The 25,866-nt window shown below is 45.0% G+C and overlaps 1 protein-coding gene across 6 annotated transcripts in view; it reads left to right on the forward strand.

Annotated features, from left to right (window-relative positions):
- Positions 1-25,866, forward strand: part of ELP1 (elongator acetyltransferase complex subunit 1) — a 132,162-nt gene that overhangs the window by 5,789 nt on the left and 100,507 nt on the right. For all 6 annotated transcript variants that reach the window (XM_038401408.2, XM_038401409.2, XM_043515481.1 and 3 more), the window contains 11 exons: positions 5,484-5,636; positions 6,945-7,026; positions 10,551-10,631; positions 11,024-11,109; positions 14,334-14,433; positions 15,812-15,902; positions 16,440-16,563; positions 17,916-18,009; positions 18,772-19,002; positions 19,389-19,559; positions 24,478-24,568. In XM_038401408.2, the coding sequence (XP_038257336.1) occupies positions 5,484-5,636; positions 6,945-7,026; positions 10,551-10,631; positions 11,024-11,109; positions 14,334-14,433; positions 15,812-15,902; positions 16,440-16,563; positions 17,916-18,009; positions 18,772-19,002; positions 19,389-19,559; positions 24,478-24,568 (1,304 nt within the window). The remainder of the gene's footprint in view (positions 1-5,483; positions 5,637-6,944; positions 7,027-10,550; positions 10,632-11,023; positions 11,110-14,333; positions 14,434-15,811; positions 15,903-16,439; positions 16,564-17,915; positions 18,010-18,771; positions 19,003-19,388; positions 19,560-24,477; positions 24,569-25,866) is intronic.

A 25,866-nucleotide genomic window follows, 5' to 3' on the forward strand; every position in this document is an offset into this window, starting at 1 on the left:
TGATATACTGTGGCTATGTAACATACATGATGTGACTGAAACGCTATCATTGGCAGATAATACTGAAACTATAGAAAATGATGGTGATCTTAAAGGTGGATAGTCTTCAGAATCCTGTATGTTGAGGATGGATTCTCCTAAACAAAATAAGTCAATGCACTTATTAAATTATTATTACCATTCTGCTCATTTAGTATTACTCATTGCATTCACTGACACTCAGTACTACTTTAAAGGTGAAATTGTAAAAGGAAGATCTGCCTATTTCAGCTATTTATTTTTTATCACAAATGCATCTGAGATTATAGTACCATAGAGTAACAACTATATTTTTTGCTCAAACATGACAATTCAAGAATAGTCCAGAAGGAAGACAGGCAGTTCTTAAGACAGAAGTATGAAATTAAAAAGTTTACCAACTTGATGATGAACATGTCTGAACATGCAGGATCTTCAACGCAGTTTCCTCCTGAGAATCATAGAATCCTAGAATATCAGGGTTGGAAGGGACCTCAGGAGGTCATCTAGTCCCACCCCCTGCTCAGAGCAGGACCAATCCCCAACTAAGTCATCCAGCCAGGGCTTTGTCAAGCCTGACCTTAAAAACCTCTAAGGAAGGAGTTTCCACCTCCTCCGTAGATAACGCATTCCAGTGCTTCACCACCCTCCTAGTGAAAAAGATTTTCCTAATATTCAACCTAAACCTCCCCCACTGCAACTTGAGACCATTATTCCTTGTTCTGTCATCTGCTGCCATTGAGAACAGTCTAGATCCATCCTCTTTGGAACCCCCCTTTCAGGTAGTTGAAAGCAGCTATCACATCCCCCCCCCCCCATTCTTCTCTTTTGCAGACTAAACAATCCCAGTTCCCTCAGCCTCTCCTCATAGGTCTTGTGTTCCAGTCCCCTAATCATTTTCGTTGCCCTCCGCTGGATGCTTTCCAGTTTTTCCACATCCTTCTTGTAGTGTGGGGTCCAAAACTGGACACAGTACACCAAATGTCGAATAGAGGGGAACGATCATGTCCCTTGAAATGCTGGCAGTGCCCCTACTTATACAGCCCAAAATGCCGTTGGCCTTCTTGGCAACAAGGGCACACTATTGACTCATCATTCACTGTAACCCCTAGGTCCTTTTCTACAGAACTGCTGCCTAGCCATTCGATCCCTAGTCTGTAGCAGTGCATGGGATTCTTCCTTCTTAAGTGCAGGACTCTGCACTTGTCCTTGTTGAACCTCATCAGATTTCTTTTGGCCCAATCCTCTAATTTATCTAGGTCACTCTGTATCCTATCCCTATGCTCCAGCATATCTACCATTCCTTCCAGTTTAGTGTCATCTGCAGACTTGCTAAGGGTGCAATCCATGCCATCCTCTAGATCATTAATGAAGACATTGAACAAAACCGGCCCCAGGATCGACCCTTGGGGCACTCCGCTTGATACCGGCTGCCAACTAGACATGGAGCCATTGATCACTACCATTTGAGCCCAATGATCTAGCCAGTTTTCTATCCACCTTATAGTCCATTCATCCAGCTCATACTACTTTAACTTGCTGGCAAGGATACTGTGGGAGACTAAAGAAAAGGGGTACTTGTGGCACCTTGGAGACTAACAAATGTATTTGAGCATAAGCTTTCGTGAGCTACAGCTCACTTCATCGGATGCATGTCCGTTGTGGAAGACTGTATCAAAAGCTTTGCTAAAGTCAAGGAATAACACATTCACTGCTTTCCCCTCATCCACAGAGACAGTTATCTTGTCATAGAAGGCAATTAGATTAGTCAGTCGCGGCTTGCCCTTGGTGAATCCATGCTGACTGTTCCTGATCACTTTCCTCTCCTCTAAGTGCTTCAGAATTGATTCCTTGAGGACCTGCTCCATGATTATTTCCAGGAACTGAGGTGAGGCTGACTGGCCTGTAGTTCCCCGGATCCTCCTTCTTCCCTTTTTTAAAGATGGGCACTACATTAGCCTTTTTCCAGTCGTCCAGGATTTCCTCCGATCGCCATGAGTTTTCAAAGATAATGGCCAATGGCTCTTCAATCACATCCGCCAACTCCTTTAGCACTCTCGGATGCAGCGCATCCGGCCCCATGAACTTGTGCTCGTCCAGCTTTTCTAAATAGTCCTGAACCCCTTCTTTCTCCACAGAGGGCTGGTCGTCTCCTCCCTATGCTGTGCTGCCCAGTGCAGTAGTCTGGGAGCTGACCTTGTTTGTGAAGACGGAGGCAAAAAAAGTATTGAGTACATTAGCTTTTTCCACATCCTTGGTCACTAGGTTGCCTCCCTCATTCAGTAAGGGGCCCACACTTTCCTTGACCACCTTCTTGTTGCTAACATCCCTGAAGAAACCCCTTTTGTTACTCTTAACATCTCTTGATAGCTGCAACTCCAAGTGTGATTTGGCCTTTCTGATTTCACTCCTGCATGCCCGAGCAATATTTTTATACTCTTCCCTGGTCATTTGTCCAATCTTCCACTTCTTGTAAGCTTCTTTTTTTGTGTTTTAAGATCAGAAAGGATTTCACTGTTAAGCCAAGCTGGTCACCTGCCATATTTGCTATTCTTTCTACACATCGGGATGGTTTGTCCCTGTAACCTCAATAAGGATTCTTTTAAAATACAGCCAGCTCTCCTGGACTCCTTTTCCCCCTCATGTTGTTCTCCCAGGGGATCCTGCCTATCAGTTCCCTGAGGTAGTCAAAGTCTGAAGTCCAGTGTCCGTATTCTGCTGCTCTTCTTTCTTCCCTGTGTCAGGATCCTGAATTTGACCATCTCATGGTCACTGTCTCCCAGGTTCCCATCCAGTTTTTTTTCCCCTACTAATTCTTCCCGGTTTGTGAGCAGCAGGTCAAGAAGAGCTCTGCCCCTAGTTGTTTCCTTCAGCACTTGCACCAGGAAGTTGTCCCCTACACTTTCCAAAAACTTCCTGGATTGTCTGTGCACTGCTGTATTGCTCTCCCAGCAGATACCAGGGTGATTGAAGTCTCCAATAGATTGTGATCTAGTAACTTCTGTAGTTGCCAGAAGAAAACCTTGGCTACCTCATCCCCCTGGTCTGGTGGTCTATAGCAGACTCCCACCATGACATCACCCTTGTTGCTCACGCTTCTAAACTTAATCCAGAGGCTCTCAGGTTTTTCTGCCGTTTCATACCAGAACGGAAAGAACACGTCTCATAACGTTGTTTCATTTGGGCAACCAGGCCTTGCATTTCTTTGTTGCACTGTTTGCATTTTGCACACATGCTTGTCTTACGGACAGGTAGAGGAACTTCATTAAAATATTCCCAAACTGGGTCTCTTTTACGGCCAGCTGACATTATAGGTTTTTCTCTTCTAGTGAGAGAATGGTATGGTAGATCTCAAATCAATGAAGACTACGCTCGGAAAGACCTCAAGACTTCTGTAACGTGCTGCTCAAACAGTTTCACTTTTGTTTCTACTGCCTGTCCTTCCCTTCTCACATTTATCTCGAGACTTTTCTCCTTGTCCAGATCTATTCCGCCCACAACGATCTTCTATTCATTGAACTTTTTGAAACTGCACTTTCAGAGAGAGGTAAGGGATTGACTCTGTGTTCACAAATTTGCAGAGGGACAATAGGGTTGAGGTCTGTTGTTTCTCACCTCTATATATTATTGATTTATTTAAAAACATTTTTGCTATTTAACAAGCATTTTGTCTCTGGAGACACAAATCCACAGTTCGAGAACTGCAAAACTAAGCATCTCTGATGGTATCGTCTAGACTGAGCATTGGGTAGATAGAAAGATTAACCTAAATCTATACAGAAGCCCCTTGAACTCCATAAGATTTGGTCCCTAATCCCTGAACTATTGGAATTTATTTATAAAACTTTTTTCTTAAACATTACATGAATGTATTGTCTCATACTATAGAATAAGCATTTATAATCCCTATTTCATGATAAGATATCTTTGAGCTCTAATGTATCTTAATTAAAACTATCTTTAGATAGGTTCTTTCCTCCAAAAGCATTTTATCAAAAAAATCAGATTTTTATTTTTATTTTTTTTTTTAAATCATAGATTTTTATCCACCCTGCTTTTAAGATCAGTGTTACAGCAGGAAAGAAATTGTAACTGCATCGTCGTGGGTGGTGTTACCCCAGGATGCCTTTGGCCAATGTTTTGCAAAACTTGTACAAGCAGTGTTGTGTGCTCTTCCTGCTATCTACAGCAGTCGTGAACTCGTAGGTAGGGTTTGAAAAGATATAGAAGTTGTCTTGCAGATGAAGATGTACCCCGAATATGGTGTAAATTTCAGTTCCACTCAGAACACAAGGGAAGAGAAGTTTTTCTGTCTTCCTTACCAGCCCTCGCTTTGTGGCAGTGCTTCCTCTGGGAGGGTCTGGGCCCAGTTGTCCCTGGAATCTGTTAGTACTGCACAGATTTCTCTGGGAGGCATGCATGAGGCACTTCTCTCCCTTGCTGAGTGCACTCTGCAGCAGTCTCAGGCTGCAGCTTTTGACCAAGTGACTGAATACTCTGAAAACTCAATCCCTCCCATTTTACTTAAGAGTATGCTGTGCTACTGCCCTGCAGCTAGCTTGCTGCCCCGTACTCTATTCTGTAACTCTGTTGATGGAAGAGTTCTCATACTTTCCTGGTGTCAGGTGAGGAGGAAGGACACTTCTATAGAATCTCCATACTGATTCTAGTGACACAGTCAACCTGAAATCTAGTGAATTACAAAAATCGAGTTAAGTCATTAAATATGCTAACCCTGCCTCTGACATGCGCGCGCACGCACACGTCACCTGCCAGAATGCATGGTTTTACAATCACCGTTTTGGGATTTATAATTGCTTTTCTCTCCTCATTTGCTGTGTGAAAGGCCCACACAAGTTGGGGAAGCTGATGTTCTTGTACAGCAGAAATAGTCAAACTGGCTCTAAAAAATTTGCTCTCCAGTGTACCTCGTAAAGTAGAGAAGAGACGACTTTTCTCTAATCTTCTAGCTATAGTATTCTGATGCGTAGTTTGTAAAACCAACATGTGAAAACATTTCAGTCATGTGTATTTAAGGTAATGCTATCCCTCTGCTGTCTATATGATCCTTCAGAAATATTGGAGCAAATTCAGCAGGAACTTGCACCTTCTTATAGTCCATTTGATGTGGGGGGCATGGGGCCATAAAGTGATACTTAATGGGACACGTTCTGTGCAGGAGCATTGCCATTTGTTGATTGATCTTTCACCTAAATAATCAATTTGAAAAGCAATGAAATATAAATGTAACGGAGAATAAAGCCAGGTATTTCCCTGTCTGAGTTGCCTGGCTCAATGGTGATGAGTTCTATTAAATCTTACTGCTCCATGTGAAGTAATATTTGTGCTGTATTTCTTGGAGATGTTGGGTGCCTAGAGTGCATAGATAGTTGCCCCACCTAGGATTTGTATAAATCTAAACAAAGTAATATGTCATTTTCTGATTGTCTGTTCTCTCTGTCTAGGTGACGAATGAAATTTCCTTGTCTGTGAATGGTTTTCTGCCAGAAGATGGAAGTGGCCACATTGTGGGCATTGAAGATCTGCCAGATCAGGAGAGTGTGTGTGTTGCTACGGCAGCTGGAGATGTTATACTGTGCAACCTCAGTACAAAGCAGGTAAGCTGGAAGGTAAAAGGAGAAGTCATAGCCTGCCTCCATTTTTACCCATGCAGCCTTATTGACTTCTCTGGGGTTTCTTGGGTGTAACTGAGGGCAGAATTTATATAACTTGGAAGTGTTGCTCATCCAGTTAATTCTTTGACAATAAAAAGTAATGAAGCATTGGGAACTATGCCCCTACTCCAATGCCTGCACCGGGAGTCCTACTGAAATCGGTTAATTTGTTAACCTCTGAGCAAAATGTTATTTAAAAACAAAGCTGAATTATAAACCTAACATATTTTATCAGTTAGTGCAGAACATCTTCAGAGAAAAGTAATGTATATTAGAATCATGTTTCTTATGTATAGATCTCATTTAAAGAATAGAAGCTTTACATTCCATGATTAAAGGCCATAAAACATAACTGCCAGGCAACATTAATGAGAAACCAGAACCGTTTAGCCCAGGGAATAGCGCAGTGGACTGGGATGTCAGACTTTGTTTGGGGTGGGGTTCTAGTCAATGCTCTGGATTTCTGTGCGATCTTGGGCAAGCTGCTTAAACTCACTAGCGTCCTATCTATAATGACACTTCCTGAAGATCTGCTATTGTACTCCAACTGGTGCAGCTGCAAAGGAAGTAGCAGCAAGGGGAGTGCTAGAATAGGCAGGGCAAGCTCCAGGGTTAGGTGACACCCTGACAGCCAGTCTGTGCTGAAATTTGGATAGCTGCTATTTCCATCTCAGCCAGCTTTGTTCACATGTGGCATATTTTGCAAATGTCACTCAGACTTTAAAAAACAAAAACAAGCGTATTCTGAAGACCGTGTAAAGTATTGTCATTTAGTGTATGAAAGATCATGTCCTGTAATATGTATTAACAACTTGTCTAATGAGCCAGACTTGATATTTTCTGGCATGAGCACTAGGGTCAGAGTTAAGGTTTAGCTTCTGATCTTGTATGTCTTGGCTTTACAGGTTGATGTCTCAGCCTTAACATTGTTTTAATGCTTACTGTTTTTGCTTGGAATATATTTTGGTGTCTTGAAATTCACTGTGTGTGTGTACTGAGACTCCTTGTGTGTAAGACTGAGTCATTTTGCCAGTATCTGGAGTTTCCCTTCTCTTCACCAAAAGGGATTGTGGCCTGTTACCAGAGTACAGTTCTGGCAATCATGAGCAGGCCACAGCTAGTGCAATTGTCATCTCCCCGAGCTCCGTGTATATCAGAACAATACATTGGAGAGACATTCCTTTCTTGCTGTTGCATATGTATCACCCATACATACACGAATACCTCACGCTGCTCATTGCTCTCTTACAGCTCGAATGTGTTGGGAGTGTGAACAGTGGTCTGACCACCATGAGCTGGAGTCCTGACCAGGAGCTTGTCCTGCTGGTTACAGGTACAGATGATCATCTGTTTGTAAACTCTGTTGAGCAAATACAAGATAGTTTAGTATAGCCTTGCATCAGTTTTCGTAGGGCTAAATTCTGCCCCTTTGCTCACCCTGAACTATGCTTGCATAATCCAGTTACCTGGCCCTGAACAATTATCTCTCTCTCTCTCTCTCTCTCTCTCTCTCTCTCCCTCTCCCTCTCCCTCTCCCTCTCCCTCTCCCTCTCCCTCTCCCTCTCCCTCTCCCCCCACACACACACACACACACGTTCTGGTTCAGCAGCTTTACAGATCTCTCTCAAGGAAATAAAATCTGGTGCTGCATTCAAAAAAGCTGGGATAGTTGTTAAATTCCTTGTGACTTCATAGGAGAAATTGCTTCTCATCCTTTGTATTAGAAGCAACAGCAAAAGAAAGTCATAAAGCTGAAGCCCAGAAGGGATCACCAGATGATCTAGTCTGACCTCCTATATAGCACAAGCCATTAACATCACCCAACAAAACCTGACAAATGAAGTTGGTCTCCTGAGGGTTGTAATATATTGGTCTAAACTAGGGCTGTCAAGCAATTAGAAACATTAATCGCGATTAATCATGCAATTAAAAAACATCCAAAAATATTTAAATAAATATTATTCTGTTATTGTTTAACAGTGCACAGTTGTAGGAGTTCCCCACTGGGGCCTCTGTACCGAGAACAACTGCACTAACGTGAGCTATTGGTTGCCTGCTTTCTCCTACCCCAGGGCATTTATTCCTTAGGTGATCAGTGGAATTACATTGATAGCACCTTTTGGGCTGTTCCGCTTTTACAGGTAGGGTGACCAGACAGCAAATGTGAAAAATCGGGAGGGGGGTGGGGGGTAATAGGAGGCTATGTAAGAAAAAGACCCAAAAATCAGGACTGCCCCTATAAAATCGGGACATCTGTAAATAGCGTGACCAGGAGATTTGTGATAAAGGTTAGAGGCATGTTTTTGGGTAAGAGAATGTTTAGGCTTCGAACTCCCTTCCCTTTTCCCAGGGGCAAAGTGGGATCCTCCCTTCCTACCAGTTTTAAACCCCTCTTTCTGTGGCCTGTCCTCAGAAGACGCCCAAGTCTGTTTGAAGGCATCGGCTAAAAAAGCATCTCACCCACAGACTTCACATTTTTGTCCCATAGACACTGCTTCACATCAGCCTTACATATACTTAGGAAACGCTCTTGAGCAATAAGATACAATATTCCCTCAAAACTCGCCACCCCTTTACCCCTCACCCATTTTCCAAATCAGTCTTTCATTTTGTTTACATATTCCCCATATACCAAATCCCTTTTAAGATTCCTAAATTTAATTCTATATGTTTCAGGCATAATCTGAAACTTCCCAGTATCTTTAAATTTACCATAGTCTAAAGCATCTTCAATAGTCATTCTATTGAATACGTTGCAAGCTTTACCAATTAATTTCGCAATCAGGGTAGGAACTCTCTTATCAGGGATTTCATGCATTACACACAGCCTTTCAAAGGTAGTCAGATATTCAGCAATGTCATCCCCTTCACTGTATGCGGGACATAAGTGTTCCCGTTTGTGGATTTTTGGAGTGATGGGAGTCTTTGGGGTCAGGAGGTTCGGATTCTGATTCTGCTTCTCTAGCAGGTCCAGTTGGTGTGTTTGCTCTCTCTCTTTCTCACCGCTCTCTTACTCTTTCTGTTCTCCCTCTTTTTTTTCCATGGCCCTTCTGTGTGCAGCTTTCTCCCAGGCTGCCTCTTGTTCTTTTTATCTCTAGTTCTTTCAGTTGTAGTAATCTCTGGTGCTCCCTCTCCTTTTCTGCAGACTGAAGCCTAAAAAGCTTCAACTTTGTGATCGCTTCACTGCTTTCACTCATTTTCCTGCTTTCCTGTTCTTTCTTCCCTTTCCCAAAATAAGCAAACAGAAAATAACAAAACTGTGACCTCCTCCTGACTGTCCTTAGCCACTGCACTTAAGACTCATTTAAAATTACATATATCAGTGCTTAAAGTGTGAACTTCACTTGGAGTAACAAGCTGCACATACAGCCTGCTCTCTGCTCTACTGTGACATTCCCCTCTGGTGTTGTCTGGACCAGTGATCTGCTAGGCCTCTCTAGCCTTATCTTGTTCTGCTGCGAGGACCCCCTCCTGGGCTGTTCACACACAGCCTCTGGCATGTAAGCTGCTCTCTGCCACTTGCAAGCGAATGACACTAGCCAATATCTCTGGTACCAGCCACAATCCTAGGAACCTCCGTCTTGCAGTGTCCAGTTATGCCTGCTGGACGCTGCAAGGTTATACGAGTTCATCAATTTAACAAAGAAATTGATATGTACCAGGCTTGTTATCCCAAGGGGAGCCTTTGACACACTGCAAACCAAATGCACGGCTTCAGGTAGAATAAACAAACAGATTCATTTGCTATAAGAATAGATTTTAAGTGATTATAAGTCAAAACATAAGTCAGATTTGGTCCAATGAAATAAAAGCAAAATGCATTCTAAGCTGATCTTAACACTTTTGATGTCCTTACAAACTTAGATGCTTCTCATCACAGGGTGGCTGGTTTCTTTTCAGTCTCTTCCCTTTGATCAGCGTTTCAGTCGCGTGGTGGTGTCTGTAGATGTAGGTGGAAGAGAGAGTATGGCAAAATGTCTCTCCATTTTATCATGTCCTTTCTTTCCTCTTGACTCTCCCCCCCCCCTCAGAGTCAGGTGGGCATTACCCCATCACAGTCCCAAACTGCCCAAAGGAAGGGGGTGACTTCCTCTAGGGTCTAATAGATTGTTTTGTTGCTGCCTAAGCCAGTATCCGTTGTTCCTGTGAGGCTGGGCTGGGTTTGTCCCATCCATGCCCTGACGAGGTGTGAACTCCAAGAACAGAGAGGCAGAGTTTTTTCCTGGGCTTGCTTTAAGCCATGAGGATACATATTCAGCCTCATAATTATATACATGAAATTATAACCTTAATATAACATTACTGTTGCAACCATGCTCAGTGCATGATCATCCTTCTGACGACACCCAACTTGACAAACTTTGCATTGGATATCACACAATCATTTTATAAAGATGAACATGCGGGGGTGTATGGTGTTCCCCCGAGGTACAGAGCGTCACAATAGGACTCATTAAATAAATAACCATGACTTCGTGCGGAGGTGAAATAACACAATTGTAAAATCTCAGTAATTGTAGAGGTAAGAAATTCAAAACATATCCTGTGTTTTTCACTAGATTTTTGGATGTTACTGCATTGGATTTGTGGTTTTGCTTTAAGACCTCTACTACTGTCAACTTAAAACCTAGTCAGTTTCAAAGCTGAATTCAAGGTAGTGTTCAAGAACTGCTTGCCTTTGAGTCTCCCTGCCAATTTTTGTGGCTTTACCATCATATTTTCCTGTTGTTAGGAGTGATTTTTTTCCCCCTGCTTTTGCTATATGACAAACAGGGAAACTGAATTCAACCTTCTCTCTGGCACTGGAGAATACCACACATGTAACTTTTAATCCTGGCTCGTATGTTTACAATGCAGGTCAGCAAACTCTTATAATGATGACAAAGGACTTTGAACCAATTATTGAAAGGGAGATCCACCAGGATGACTTTGGGGAAGGTGAGTTGTTGCAGTGAATAGAGACACTCAAAAGTATTTCATTGTCATCTCTAATAATGAATGAAATGAACAAACAGACCTGCATGAACTCTGCCCAGGAGACAGCAGGATACTACTGTCAGGTTAGTAAATTGCAGCTGAGTGTCAATATTTTCTTGGCAGCACAGGCGCTAAATGTGTCAAACCTGCTGGAAAGTTACCCAGCTGCTGCAGTGCTGTTAGTCACATGTATCTCTAGGAAATGCATCCCATAGAATAGCTCTAACAGCTTGTCCTGTAAAAGCCTGCGCAATAGGCTAGGAAGGTGATGCTGCCTTGAGGTTCTATTTGTCTGTCAAAGTGCATGGTATCATTTTGTAAGTCTTCAGATATTGCAATTCTCTCTCCTGTAGGGAAGTTCATCACTGTTGGTTGGGGTAAAAAGGAGACACAGTTCCATGGATCAGAGGGCAAACAGGCAGCTCATCGCAAGCAAACGGTACTGCACTCACATATGAGGTCTCCATGCAGCCCAGATGGGACAGCTATACAGAAAGAGCTATTGTCTTTCCCTCCATGCTATGCAGAGAGATGACACTCGCACTCTCCTGCTTCTTCCCTGACATTATGTCCCTATTTCTACCCGTTTCTTTTTTATCGCCTAATTTGTTCACTGTTCACTTGATTTAAGTCAAATACTTTCCCCCTCTTTCTACTTCAGTAATGCGGTGTTGAATGCCTGTATTGCTCACTTAACACCTGACAGGTTAGGAGTAGTTTTCAAACACAACAGGGAGCACAGATAGTGCTGCCTGGAGTTCAGTTTGCCCAGTGCTTCCTGTTATAAGACCCTGTTTTCAGTTCTTTACATCTTTGCCAAACTTTAACTGTTCGCATTGAAACTTTCATGCCAGATGTCTGCCACAGGATTTTGTTTGTTTGTTTATTTATTTATTTATTTATTTATTTAGTTTCACCTAAAATGGTTCATCTGTTTTTCTGAGAATGAGATTGGAGAGGAATATTTTGTTTTACCCAAGTTTTTAAAAAGTACTTACTGCTGTTTCATTGGCAAACTATAGCATCCCCAAACTTTGGGGCAGAGACTCTGAAATATGGCAAGGCCTTTGTGTCAGGGATGTGCCTTCTGCTGTTTCCATAAAAATTCACCAAAATTGGTCAAGTTATAAGCCTTCAGAAAGTCTTATTTCACACTTGTTACAGTGCAGTAGCTAAATTCTCTGAAGATCCTGTTTGCATTGAGCATTCTCTGTCCCCTCATAGCTCCTACATTGCAACTGGACTGCACATAGGCTTCAGGGGCTGAGCAGGACTTTCCCTACAATTGCTGTCCCTGCCTGCATGGGGCTTTTGTGGCACCGGGCACCAGAGCTGAGAGCAGGGATATTGTGTCCTGTGCGCACAGTGACCCTTTGCTGGGGCCCAGGGAGTGTGGAGGAGGAAGCAACCTGACTTGAGCACAGAGGGACAAGAGCTGAGTGGGGAGGGAGTAGATTGGGACAAGAAGCCAATGCGAAGATGGAGAGGTGGGGAAGTCTGACATAGGACAAAGAGTTGGGAGTGCCTTAAACTGGTTGGGCAAGGAGACTGAGACAAGGTGCCTGGGGGAATAGACTGGAGCTAGCGTGAAGGGAAGTCTGCGACTGGTTTGGGGTGCCCCCGGGGGAAGTGAGGACTGGCTGGCAAGGAGACTGGGCCTGGAATGTGGAACGTGGGGAGCAGTGGAGTCTGGCACTGGGACTAGGAGACAAATTGGGACAGATTGGCGAGTACAGGGCAGGAAGGTGGTCAGGCTTTGGGGGAAATGGGCAGAAAGGTCTTTGCCCACTAGAGCATGCTCCCCTCCTGAACCTGGAATGAAGCCCAGGGTCTCTGAGATTCATCATTCCTCAGCTGTTAGCAAATATCTGTGAAACCCACTGGCATTGTCTCATCCCCCTCTAGTGGCTGGTCCCAGTGGCAGATGACAACCTACTACAGTAGAAGCTCAGAGTTACAAACACCTCAGGAATGGAGGTTGTTTGTAACTCTGAAATGTTCGTAACTTTGAACAAAAGGTTATGGTTGCTCTTTCAAGAGTTTACCACTGAGGATTAACTTAATACAGCTTTGAAAGTTTACTATGCAGAAGAAAAATGCTGCTTTCCCTTTATTTTTTTTAGTAGTTTATGTTTAACACGGTACTGTGCTGAACTGTGTGTGTGTGTTTGTGTGTGTCTGCTGCTGTCTGATTGCTTAATTCTGGTTCCAAATGAGGTGTGTGGTTGGCTGGTCGGTTCGTAACTGGTGTTCGTATCTCTGAGATTCTATTCTACTGCTAACAGTTACTCAGTTTACGTGGCAGAGGTCTATGCTGTGGGTCTATGGTTCCAGCCCTGCTGATGGCCTGTGTGGGTGTCAAATTCAGAGAGATGTCACAGGGTGGAATTTTTTTTTGCCGTTTACTTTTTTAAATCCTAGGAAGTAACACAAACAAAATTAAGTTAAAGAAACACTAAGATGGCAAAGTCAAGCACTCAACAGTTATGAAAAGCCCAGAATGAAGGATACCTGTACAGCCTTAACTGTGCTCCATTGTGTGTCTACATTATGATACTGTCTTTAATTACATGATCACAGACAGTTTTTTCCACAGGACCCCTGCCTTGTTCAGTGTACAGGGTGGACAGTGGTGACTTAATGAGAGCTAGTCAATATTTTATTTTAGCCACATAATTCAATGTGTCCCTCATGCCTTATTATTTTTGACACTGTTTGAACTCTGCTATGAAGATAGAATTCTGAATTTCCTCATGGGCTCTTCTCTGGCACTTCATCACCGAAGTGTGAGCGCTTTCCAAACATTAACAAATGTTTCTTCATAGCACCCCTGTGAGATATGCAGTGTTATTGGGAATTGAGGCACAGACTAAAGCCAAAGTTTTCAAAAGATTCCACTAATTTTGGATGCCCAATTTGAGACACCTGGGGCATGATTTTTAAGTGTACGTACTATTGTATAGTGCTTCAAATGTTCACAGAACAGCTCCCGTTGATCTGAGTAGCAGCTGTGAGTGCTCAGCACTTCTGCAGATCAGGGTCTCAAGTTCATGGTCCCAGAAAACGAGGAGCACACAGTTAGTGATCCATCATCTCTGAATGTGTTAGTCAGTGCCTTGCCTGGCATCGCACAAGAATCCCATGGCAGAGGGAGGGATAGAATCCTGTTCTCCAGTCTGGCATTCAGCTGTTCTAACCAGAAGACCGGTCTTTCTCTTTCTGCAGTTCCCTGTCTAATTCACCGCACACCTTCAAACTTCTGCAACCCATCAGACAGGGTCCCACAGACAACAGCCCCCTTCACTACACAGCCCTGGTTCATCCAGAGCACAGTCTGTCCTGTGCACTGAAAAAGTGAGAAGACCTGTGGCTAAAATGGATGTGATTGTCATTAAAGGCTGTATCATAATGCAGGCGCACAAGGGGGCCAAATTAAGGTTGTATGGACAGTCTTATTACTGGAATTTCCTAACTGTTGAGTGCTTAACTTTGCCACGTTAACATTCTTTTAACATTGTTTCTGTTTTTGTTGCTGTAATAAACTACATAATGGACTCTTGCAAAGGGTAGGGGCAGCCAAAGCTTTCTGTAGTCAAAGGCCATTCCAGCAGCAGCCATTTCAGACTTACACCTGATCCTTTGGTTTTTCCTGTAAAACTTCAGGAAGTGCCACCTGCTTCATCCTCTGATGATGGCCGACCCCGAGTCACCTGGAGAGGAGATGGGCAGTTTGTCGCAGTGAGCGCTATTTGTCCACAGACAGGTATGGGATTAACTGATGTAGAAAATCTGCCCAGCCCCAAATTGAAGTATTTACCTGTGCTGGTGTGGGAGACTATCAGTTTATCAAGATGGCAAAGCCGCCTTACTTTGTCATATTTAGTAATTGGCAATTAAAGAAAAAAGTGGAAGGTTTTCCCTTCCATTTTGGACCTGGTTTTCAGTGTAGATGGGTCTGAGTCTAACTCTGGACCTGAAATGCCCCTGTGCAGGGAAACGGGCCTGGATTCTAACTTCACAGCTCTGCTTTTTCTCACTTTCCATTGACCTAATTGTCTGTGTCTCAGGCCTGGATTCAGAGATTAGCCAAGGTAAGAATTGGTGTGATGGCTATTGCACAAGGGGGGTGGTAGTTTCTACCACATCCTGGAAAGCAAAGCAGTGGCTAGAATTGCTGGTGCATTTTATTTCTCCCTCTCACTCCTCCCTGTCACAGGCTAGGAGCAAACTTTTGAAACCAGGCTCTTCTGAAAGCAAACCTTTCCAAACTGCTCCTCCTGCCCATTAGAAACACCCAGCTTATGTGGCTTTTGCCTTGGTTTCCAAACATATTGGGGAGTAAGTAACTTGCTATCACTTACTGATACTTCTTGTTCTGATAGAAACCTCGGCTGCTGGGTTCTGACAGATAACACTGAGTTACAATCACAGCTACATCCCTACACAATTGGGGTGCCAACAGAATGTCATAGCTTATAAAACCAAAAGGTGCAAGTTAGGCTGTCCTCTGCAGGGCCAGACCCGAGCCTCTCCCATTTGTTATCTGGGGCATTCTGTCAGAACATGAAACTGCTACCAGAGAAGCTGGTCTTCCAAACAGTTTGGATTTTGACCCCCATTTATTTCAAAAGTCAGCTGGGCCCCGTTCTCATTCAGGACCATGCACGGAAGGAGATAATGTCGCGCATCAAGCTGTCTTTTAATTGTGGCTGGACCAAAACTGTTCAGCACATTTCAGAATGCAAAAGAAGTTCTTTTTGGAATCTGAACTCTCAGAAATGCAAGGACATGTGAAACTCAGAGTTGTTTGGGAAGTTTGAAGATATAGAATGCACATGAGAAACTCCAAGCAGAAAAGACTTATTTTCTGATGCTTTAAGCAGGAGAATGGTCACAATCAAGTTGTCCAACCTTCTGCAAAGTCACGCACAGCTATGTCATAATTGTGAGTTGCACAGCAATTCCAGTGAGCCTGTCTGCAGCTGCCATTATCTGTGAGGGGTGCCCATACTTCACATTTGTGCTCTGGGTCTTCATGAGGAAGTTGTCCCTTTCCACCTGTACCTCACCCCACCAAAAGCAGAGTATGCTTCTCCTGAGTTTCCTGTCTCTCTCCCCACCCCACCCGTTGTCTTGTGAAGGAGCCCGGAAGGTCAGAGTGTGGAGCAGGGAGCTGGTCTTGCAGTCGACAAGTGAGCCTATCCCAGGACTAGAACAAGCACTGGCGTGGAAGTGAGTAATGAGTAGCGTGTGTTCCTGGTGGATGGGGTTGGGTTTTGTTCACTGGCTGTGGTGTTTCCTCAACATCTGTCAGAGCCTGAAGGATCCTTTCCCTCCTTTGTTTTCCTGCTCTGAGCTTCCCCCCTCATGGTCAAACATGTAAGGAGGAAGAGTCGTTTAGAGCCAGTCATTCCTGTTTCCCAGGGCAGCTCCCCCTTCCACTCAGGAGGTGAGGCCAGAGCTGGTAGGAGAGGTTAGGCTCTATGTATGGTCTTACAGCAACACCACACCAGGCTGGCTCAGCTTTGGGAGGGACAGCAGCACTTATCCTCTCCTGTACTAATATTATTTCTACAGGGGTGTTGTGAACCCAGAATAAGGTCTGTTGGTGGTGCAAGAGCTTTGGCTGGAGGCCTGATAAGAGCACATGCTCTGGTCCTCCTTTGTTTTGTGTGCTACTGGGCAAAGGCAAGCTGCTAGATGTGTTCCTTGCCTTAAATTTGCAATCAATTGTGGTCACTCATGCATTACCCTTGCATTTGTTTTAAGGCCCTCTGGAAGCCTGATAGCATCCACACAGGAGAAGCCCAACAAACATGATGTTGTCTTCTTTGAGAAAAATGGTCTCCTTCACGGGGAATTCACCCTCCCGTTTCAGAAAGGCCAAGCCAAGGTAGGTGAGGGGTCCAGGCTGTTGCCCTCCTCTGTATGCAGTGCTTGCTGCTACTTGGTGTGGAGACCTGTCTGCTGGGGTCTGCTGAACATGAAGGGTTGTGGTCAGTAGCCAGTAGTGACAGGCCCAGATCTGAAAAAAGAAAAGGAGTACTTGTGGCACCTTAGAGACTAACAAATTTATTTGAGCATAAGCTTTCGTGAGCTACAGCTCACTTCATCGGATGCATTTGGTGGAAAAATGCTTCCTATGAAGTGAGCTGTAGCTCACGAAAGCTTATGCTCAAATAAATTTGTTAGTCTCTAAGGTGCCACAAGTACTCCTTTTCTTTTTGCGAATACAGACTAACATGGCTGCTACTCTGAAACCTGCCCAGATCTGAGTAATCCCAAATCTAGAGTAACCTGGATCCAGATTTCAAATTAGCTGCTAGTTCTCATCTAGATAGTGATCTGAATCTAAACTGCAGATCCAAGTTTGTGTCTAGCTCCGATCTCTGCAGACTGGGCCCATCGTTGCCTTAAGTCACTGACAGACTTTAGTCTCTACAGAAAGAGACGGGAGGTAGGAAGCACCAATTTGTGACTCTTTACAAGAGAGATTGGGTGAAAGAGTCCTTTGTAGTATGCACGGGCCCAGCTCAGGAGTGCTGGGCTACAGGTGGCCCTGTTGACTCCAGCTGGGCACTCAGCACCCTGGGAAATTCAGACTTCTTTAAAATCAGGCTCTTATCTATCTCTGGGTCACAAAGTACCTAGAGCAAGAGCAGAACAATGGGCTCAACCCATCTCCCACTGAAGACAGTGTATTTTTTTTAAGTGCGCTCCCTACTGTGGAGACAGCAGCCCCTCCAGAGGCTCTAGCATTTGGTCACCAGGATCTCCTGGAGACAATGCTTCCAGCCTCTGGACAGTCTCGCCCCAGGTAGGGAGAAGGCTCTGTTTCAGCGATACCACTGTGCCTTGTAGCTGGGGTGGGGTTGCAGGTGATGTATGGGAAAGAGTAGGATTTAAAATACGGCAGAGCACGACTGTTGTGTGAATGGAGTGTGTGACTCCTCAGTGGGCTTGTTTAAGCTGTTCCCTCCCGCAGGCACTGTGCAGATTGTATAAGAGGTTCTACTTAATTCCCCATGAGTTTCCTAAGACAGGGCTGGGGTCTACCATCTTCAAATCATGCCTGGGGGATTTCCTGGCATAAGCTTCATATTATGTTACTGCTTTCTAGTCCCTGCAATGGTGTGCTCACTTGTGTGATGTCTGGGCAAGGAGGGAGCCAACTAACATTCTTAACCTTGAGTGGTCTGCCTTGTATATGGACAGAAACACCAAAGAGAGACTCTGTCCCATCAGGTTAATGAGCTGCTTTGGAACTTAGACTCTACCATCCTGGCAGTTTGGCTGGAAGATCTTAAGAAAGAAAAGAACTCTGGGACAAACACCTATGGTAAGAATACTTGCAGTGCCCTGGCTGCCCCCAAGTGCACGTTAATTAGGAGGTGTGGGGAGGCAATATGCCAGAAGACATGGGGAGATCCTGCTCAGTGTTTTGAGGTGCTTGTGCAAGGTCAGGAGAAACTGTCCTAGTTCACTAGATTTTGCTCACAGGCATTGTCTGGGCCAGCTGCTCTGGAAGCAATGCCAAACCTCACTGCCCATCAGTGGGCTTCTAAAACAGCTACACCAGTGACTGAAGATCTCAGCCCTTAATGCTGATGTCCCCTTTGGGGAAGGTCTTTTGCAGGGAAAAGGAGGAGCACAGAATTTTTAGGTTCTTTTTACCAAATTTTGAGATGGGTGCTGTACAGATATAGTAAGAGACTGCCCCTGCCCCAAAGAGCTCACTATCTTAATAGGCAAGACAGGAAGGGTGGTTATCCCCCCATACAGAGAGCAAAGTGACTGGGCCCTAGTCACATAGGGAGTCTGGCAGGACAGGGATTGAACCGGGATCTCTTGTGTCCAGTGTAGTGTGTTAACCCCAAAGCTAGTCTTCCCCCTGGAGCAGAGGGTGATTGAAGGTTAGACAGGCTGAAGGGCTACTAAAATAATCTTTGGTGGCGGCCATGACAGAGATAGGGCCTGAACATTCAGCTAAAACCGCTGGATCCCCCCAAGCTGCAAGTGGGAAGGGTCCGGCTGGGTGCCAGCTGTGACCTTACTGCCCCAATCCCCATGCAATGTGTAATGACTACATTTCTCTGTGTAGTTCAGCTCTGGACAGTGGGGAACTACCACTGGTACCTGAAGCAGAGCCTGCATTTTGGCAGCGCTGAGAAAAGTCAGCTTGTGTCACTGCTGTGGGACCCTGAGATCCCATATCGACTGCACGCGCTCTGCAGGGGATGGCACGCCCTCTGCTACGACTGGCACTGGAGCACCGACCGCAGCACTGGGGAGGAGAGCCGCCTTGTGGCCAACGTGGCCGTTATTGATGGAGGTGATTGTTGGAGACCAAGTCAATGAGTGGGGAATGGAGGGGGAATGTGTTAAACATTTGTGTGTCTGGTGTTTAGCAGGTCTGTCTGTCTGGGGCATTGCAATGCTTGAGTGCTACTTCTCTCACTTAGGGACACGATAAAAGACACTAGTGTGTGGGAGAGCTCCTCCTTCAGGGCTAATCCAAAGCCCCTCAGAGTCCATTGGAGTTGAATTAATGGGTTTTCAATCAGGGTCTCAGTGGGCAGAGCAGCCCTTCATTGTACCCCTCCCCACCCTCCAAGCCTCCTCTTCCTCTGGCAGTGTTGCTATGTCTATTACAGTCTGAGTCAGAGCTGGAGTTGCAGTTGTGGGATGGTGCACAGCCTGATTTTTCTGTTTTCTCAGATAAGGTGCTAGTAACGGCCTTCCAGCGTTCTGTGGTGCCTCCGCCCATGTGCACCTTCCAGCTCCAGCTCCAGCAGGCGGTGAACCAGGTCGCGTTCCACACAGACCCCACAAAGAGCGCAGACCTTGCTGTCCTGGACGCCAGCAACAGGATCTCCATTTACAGAGTTGGTGTGTGGTTTCTCTCTCTCAGTTCCTGGGTTTGCTGCACCTCTGCTCCCTCCATGGTCTTCTCAAGCATGCCCTTTCAGGTCTCAGACCTCCAAGTGTCATGTCTGTATGAGCAGGGACCCATGTCCCTCTTCCTCCAGATAAGGGATCTAGGCTTGCTGTCCCCCTGCAGTTAACTCTTACTATCCCAGCAACTCTGCAGTGAGTGCAGCACCTGTATTTCACTCTCTCTTGGCACAGTGAGCAGCCAGCTTTCACAGAGCATTTATTGTATTTAGAACAGAAGAATTACAGGAAAACAATCCTAAAGCAACAGTCAGTCTCCCCGCATGCTGGGCTTTCCAAGTGTCCCCTATCTTCCCCCCCCATCATGGAGACCCTGACAGGTTCCAGGGCTTCATGCCCTTCCAGCAGGGTTTGCCCTCTTGGTAACCGTCTCAGTTCAGCTCAAGGGGCAAATGAGGGACACACAGTTAGTTCAGGCTGACCTTTTACACCACAAGCTCTTTCTTTGTCATCTCGGCTTCTTGATTCAGGTCTGATCCAGCCTATGCAGTTCCTCCCAGGGGATGGTACTACTCTGGAGTTGTTTGCTTGTCCCAAGGATTTTAGTCCTGGAATATAGTGTGGCAAAATCTCATGCCGTGGGTGAGTCAGTAACAGAAGGGTCAGGAAGGTGTCATTAGATTTGTAAAAACCTACAGAATCATAATTTCAGTGGTGTCCACCTCTGTGGTGTGGCAGAGGGGACTCGCTGACATCCCAGCCATCCCCGCTCCCAGCTTCATGTCTTTCAGTTGGAAATTTTGATAATAGTATCATTGGATATGGGTCAAGTTGGGTATCTTTCGAAAGCTTTCTCCCACAGATGCAGTGATACCAAGCATGACAAACCTAGAACAATTATGTACGTATATATTTGAGAAAATGTTTACAAATACATTTATTTTAATTATACTTTAACACAAGGATGCATTGCTTATGGTTTTTTGTTTTTTTTTTTTTTTAAAAGGCAACCTGTAACATCTTGGCAGGTGTTAAGTTTCTAGTTTGTGAGTTTTTACCTTAGCCACACCATCTATGTTTGCTATGTTGTAAGGTCTCTGTTGGTGTAAGATTTCTGATCCCCTTGTAAGTAGGTGCTGGATTAGGAAGACCATGCAAAATGACCATGAGTTTGCTTTTCGCCTGGCACATATGCATTGTTCCGATGCGTTCGAACAATAGATAGTGCTACCATGCAAAACTCAGACTTTCTCAAAGTCTAACATAGATCAACATCATACTGAGATCTGGACACAACCAGGTGATGAACAATCAATGATCTGTCTACGATTAGCTCTGTACTGATCCCTGCCGCCTTCATTCTGACTTTTTTTTTTTTTTTTTTTTGCATTTGAGCACAGTTTTCATCTGTTCTTCTTGATTGGAATCCATAGATTGATGGAGTCTGGGATGATTTGGGTTTTGAAGGCTTCATACAAGTCATGGCTAAGGCTAAGATTTTGTAAAGGATTTTTTTTTTTTTTTAGTAAAAGTCATGGACAAGAAACAAAAATTCACAGAAGCCCATGATCTGTCTCTCTGACTTTCACTAAAAATAGCCCTGACAAAATGGGGAGGTGGGTTCAGCTCAGCAGCCACTGTTGTTGGGGCTCCAGTGTCTCCCGCCAGTGCAGTGGGAGCTCCAGGGTTCCCCCATGGGTCAGCTGAGCAGCTCTTGGGCGGGCCCCACCACTCATGGCAGCAGGAAGCTCTGGGGGTTCCCTGTCACCTGCAGTAACTGGGAGCTCCAGGGTCCCCTGCCGCCTGCGGGAGCTGGGCTACTGCAGGGTCCCCTTTCCCCCCCATAGCATCTGGGAGCTCCTGGGGTCCCACTGCCGTGTCTGGGCAGCTGTGGGGTCCCCCCACCAGGGTGGAGGTGAGGGGCCGGCTTGGAGCTCCAGCCTCAGGGCAGAAAATGTCACTCAGGTCAATGGAAGTCACGGATTCTGTGACCTCTGTGACGTAATTGTAGTCTTAGTCATGTCCCAGAGTATCCATTCGGCTCACATCTTTAACAGTCTCATCACTGAAGACTGTTTTCGTCATATTAATGAGCTCCTGTAGGTCATCCATTTTGTATCCATGAAACTCCCATGTACTGCAGGACAAAATGCTTTTCTGTAAAAATTTAGCAGTTGCAGACAGTCTTCATATTACTGTTGACATCAGCGCTTTTTATGCTTTTGATAGCGCCACAACTTTTGCAGCTTTTAAGGATATGCGCTGTGATAAACCACAAACTAAGTCCATATCCCACAGTTCATCTTCAGCAAGTGCTCTGGAAGCCTTTCGGCTTTGTTTCTCGTCAGTCCCATTCAGAGCAACTGTTTCTCTGTACTTAGCCTCTAGATTGGCCATCGCCACCACTTTCCTACCCATTTCAGCTTCTGCAAGGGAATTGATGAACAATTTCAATTGCACAGTTTGCAGGAGTAAAATCAGTATTTGTTTTGCTTTTACCTTTCGATGCATCACATTATATACATTCTTGGTGCATCACTCGATGTGATATGCAATGTGGTGTGTGGTGTGTTTTGGGTCATTGCACTCATTTAACTTTATTTTCCATGGTACTTTCTCGCTGACTGCTTCATAAAGTTTCTCGCCTGTCTCACATATAGTAACTGTGCTTAATGGATGCTTTTGGGCTTAGGGCAGAAAAAGCAAGTGTTCTTTTCAAAACACATTCCATGGCTAGTATAAGGCAAGTCTCACCTGTGGTTGGCTCTTGCCGTGGGATCTTCAACTTTTTTCTGATCCTTGATGTACTTCCTCCCCAAACTTGCCAAATTCAGTTTATGTGCACTTCTGACAGCATGTATGGTCCCTGCAAGCATCGTGTTTAGGTATTCTCCAAAGATTCAGCTACTAGTCAGTACACTCCCCATTGATGCCTAAAAATGATCAAGACCAAAATAAAAACAAGTATTTTGTAATAAATTGCTTTTGGGATTGTAATTAAATATGTGATGTAACTGTGTGGGTACTGTTTGTGGATGAAAAAAGAAAAGGAGTACTTATGGCACCTTAGAGACTAACAAATTTATGTGAGCCTAAGCTTTTGTGAGCTACAGCTCACTTCATCGGATGCATTCGGTGGAAAATACAGTGGGGAGATTTATGGATGCAGTCCAGTAATTATTGCCTGGATACTGACATCTTAACCAATACCTCATTGCCACTCATAACAGATAAATAAAGCTGATAATCAGTACCACTGACCTGCTTCATTTTTGGAGATGATGGCAAATCAACCTGAAGCACTCCTTTCATTTATAGTAATCTGTAACATTAAAAAAATTAATCAGATATCATGTTCTGAGCATTTAGCTGATAAGAGTACTGTCACAATTTAGCTGTGAGTGCTATGTGTTAAACATGCCTATGTTTAAAAATCCAATTTTTAATTATTCTTTAAAGTTTTCATGAATATATATCTGCATAATTGTTCTAGGTTTGTCATGTTTGGTACCATAGTATTTAAGCGAGAAATGGCTTTTGAATGGTACCAAGTCAACCCATTTCTGATTTCACTGTATTATCAAAATTTCCACCAATCCAAGGACCGGGAGCTGGGGGGCACGAAATCCCTGGTTCCATACTGCGGAGGACGGCACCATTGGAATTATGATTCTGTAGATTTTTATGAATCAAATGACACCTCCCTTATCTTTCTATCACTAACTCGCCCAAAGAATTACACATGCTCCCAATAATTATTCCCCACTGATTTTTAGCTCTTGGAGGAAGCTTGGTAACACTACCTCATGTAGCTGGAATACAATCCCCAGCTCACAAGGATACAGATCACATTTCTGTATACACTCGTTAATGAATATCTCCTATGCCCATAGCGTCTGGCACATCTCCCAATAATTGTCTTTTGAAGTTTCTATACTTCCAGGTTTCAGAGTAGCAGCCGTGTTAGTCTGTATTCGCAAAAAGAAAAGGAGTACTTGTGGCACCTTAGAGACTAACAAATTTATTAGAGCATAAGCTTTTGTGAGCTACAGCTCACTTCATCGGATGCATCCGATGAAGTGAGCTGTAGCTCACGAAAGCTTATGCTCTAATAAATTTGTTAGTCTCTAAGGTGCCACAAGTACTCCTTTTCTTTATACTTCCAGGGTCTCGTATCTGCCACTTTCTGCACATTGTACTCCATGCCTGTCCCTGGGCATGCTCCTCCCTCTGCGTGAGCTGTGCTGAGTGATGCTGGTGCTTGCAGATCAGCCTGGCACACACAGCTTTCATTCTCAAATGCCCAGGTCTCAGATGTGGCCCCAGTCTTGTACCAATGGCCTTGTAGTTGATGGGAGGCTTGCATGACGCAGTGTTTAACGCCAGTCTAGCTGGATGCCATCTCGGATGACTCATTGCTGAAGCAATAGCATCTGCACGTGAGTTTGTTGTGTGGCCTGTTCCCTCTTATTCCTGCAGAATGCTGTGAGGCATCATGCATGGACTTCCAGGATTGGTTTGGCATCCTTCTTCTGAAGATGGCTGTGATCCTAGAGTGTAGTGATGGCAAAGACCCCTCAGCCCTAATTCAATGCAGGATCAGTCCCTCATGGACAATCCATTGAAGAGCCCAGCTGTCGGTGTGCTGAGTGATAGAGGGCTCCCCCCACCCCTCCAGGAAATCTGCCACCTGTTTTTGGTTTCATGCTACACACTTAAGAGTATGTAGACTCTTGTTATGCATAAGTGAGAATTGCAGAGGCAGTTGCTGTAAAAGAGAAAGCGTAATGAACAGGCCACTGCATGTCAAATTGCCCTCAGTAATGGTTAGATTGGGAACAATGTATTTTGCAAATCTCTGGTGGTTGTGCTTGAAGGGCGCTCTAACATGCCTGTATGCTCCATTTGCCAGGTGACAGCACTGTGAAAGACCCCACTGTTACATTGGGAGGAAGTGGATTTAAAGCTTCTGTTGAAACACCTCATCTGGAAAAAATCTACAGGTACTGCAGGCCTATTGAGTTCTGGGAAACAGGGCCCGGGGCTGTATATAGGCAGTGGCCGACTGCTGGGTGAGAGGTGCCTCCTGCTTCACTTAAGGACCCTTGCTCCTGCTGTGCAAGGACTCTGGCCTCCGCTGACACTAAGGAAGCACAAACGAAGCCCTGGCCGGGCAGCGTGGCACTCTCTCCCCCAGGGTGGCTGGTTTGGATCTAGCCCTGCCAGCTAGCAGGGGCTGTGACAGTCTCCAGGGTCTTCGCTTTTAGCATGGGAAGAAATGCCACATTCTGGCACCCCTAGCAACAGACTTCGTCATGCTGCAGGGCATGCTTGCCTCCCCAGGGATGTGGGCACTGGAGGAATGAGGTGCACTAGTGCAAGGCTGCTTGTACTGGAAGGGCCAGTGAGTGCTTCAGCCCCTCCCCTCTCTGCGTTCTCACAGACCAAGCCCAGCTGACAAGGCAGGTGAGTCCCACTTTGGGGAGGCAGACAGCTCCCTAGGCACATGGCATGGGGTGCCAGATGCACCAGTTTGGGCTAAAAGTGTGCTACAGATCAGTCAGTCTGGAGTGTGACTACACCCTTTACTCTGATCGCCCGCATGTGCTGTTCTTTGAGTGACTGCATGTGTCCATTCCACTTCAGGTGTATGTGCACTCAGGGCACCAGCGTCAGAAATTTGTCCTTTAGCAGTACCCATTGAGGTGATGCATGTGCCCTCTGCTGCCTCGTGCTGCTGTGCAGTGATGTAGGAGGTGGACCTGATCCCCCTCAGTTCCTTCTTACTGTCCATGGTTGGTAATCTGCACATGTTAGCTGCCTCTTCGAGTGCTTGTTCATGTCCATTCTAATCAGATGTGTGCACGTGCAGGGTAGCCGGAAGATTTTTCCCATAGCAGCCTCCGTCGGGTCAGCCTGGGCGCCCCCAGGAGTCGCGCCTTCATGGCGCTCAATATAGAGCCCTGCGGACCCACCACCCCCTCAGTTCCTTCTTACCGCCTGTGACGGTTTGCTGGAACTGTGACATTGCACTCCGTATGTTTTATGGAAATCTATTCATAAGTGTAAATATGAGGTGACTGGGATACACTCTACTGAGAAGGACTCTTGTAAGGTGTCATTGCAAAGCTTAGGATCTACTGAGTGTGTTCATCCCATTTGTTTGCGTGTATCGTTTCTAGGTCTGGAGGCAGGAGAATAAGAAAGAAACTCATATCACTGATTTCAGAGTAGCAGCCGTGTTAGTCTGTAATCGCAAAAAAGAAAAGGAGACCTTAGAGATGAACAAATTTATTTGAGC

Source organism: Dermochelys coriacea, chromosome 5 (assembly GCF_009764565.3).
Source record: "Dermochelys coriacea isolate rDerCor1 chromosome 5, rDerCor1.pri.v4, whole genome shotgun sequence".
In the NCBI taxonomy this organism is placed as follows: Eukaryota; Metazoa; Chordata; order Testudines; family Dermochelyidae; genus Dermochelys; species Dermochelys coriacea.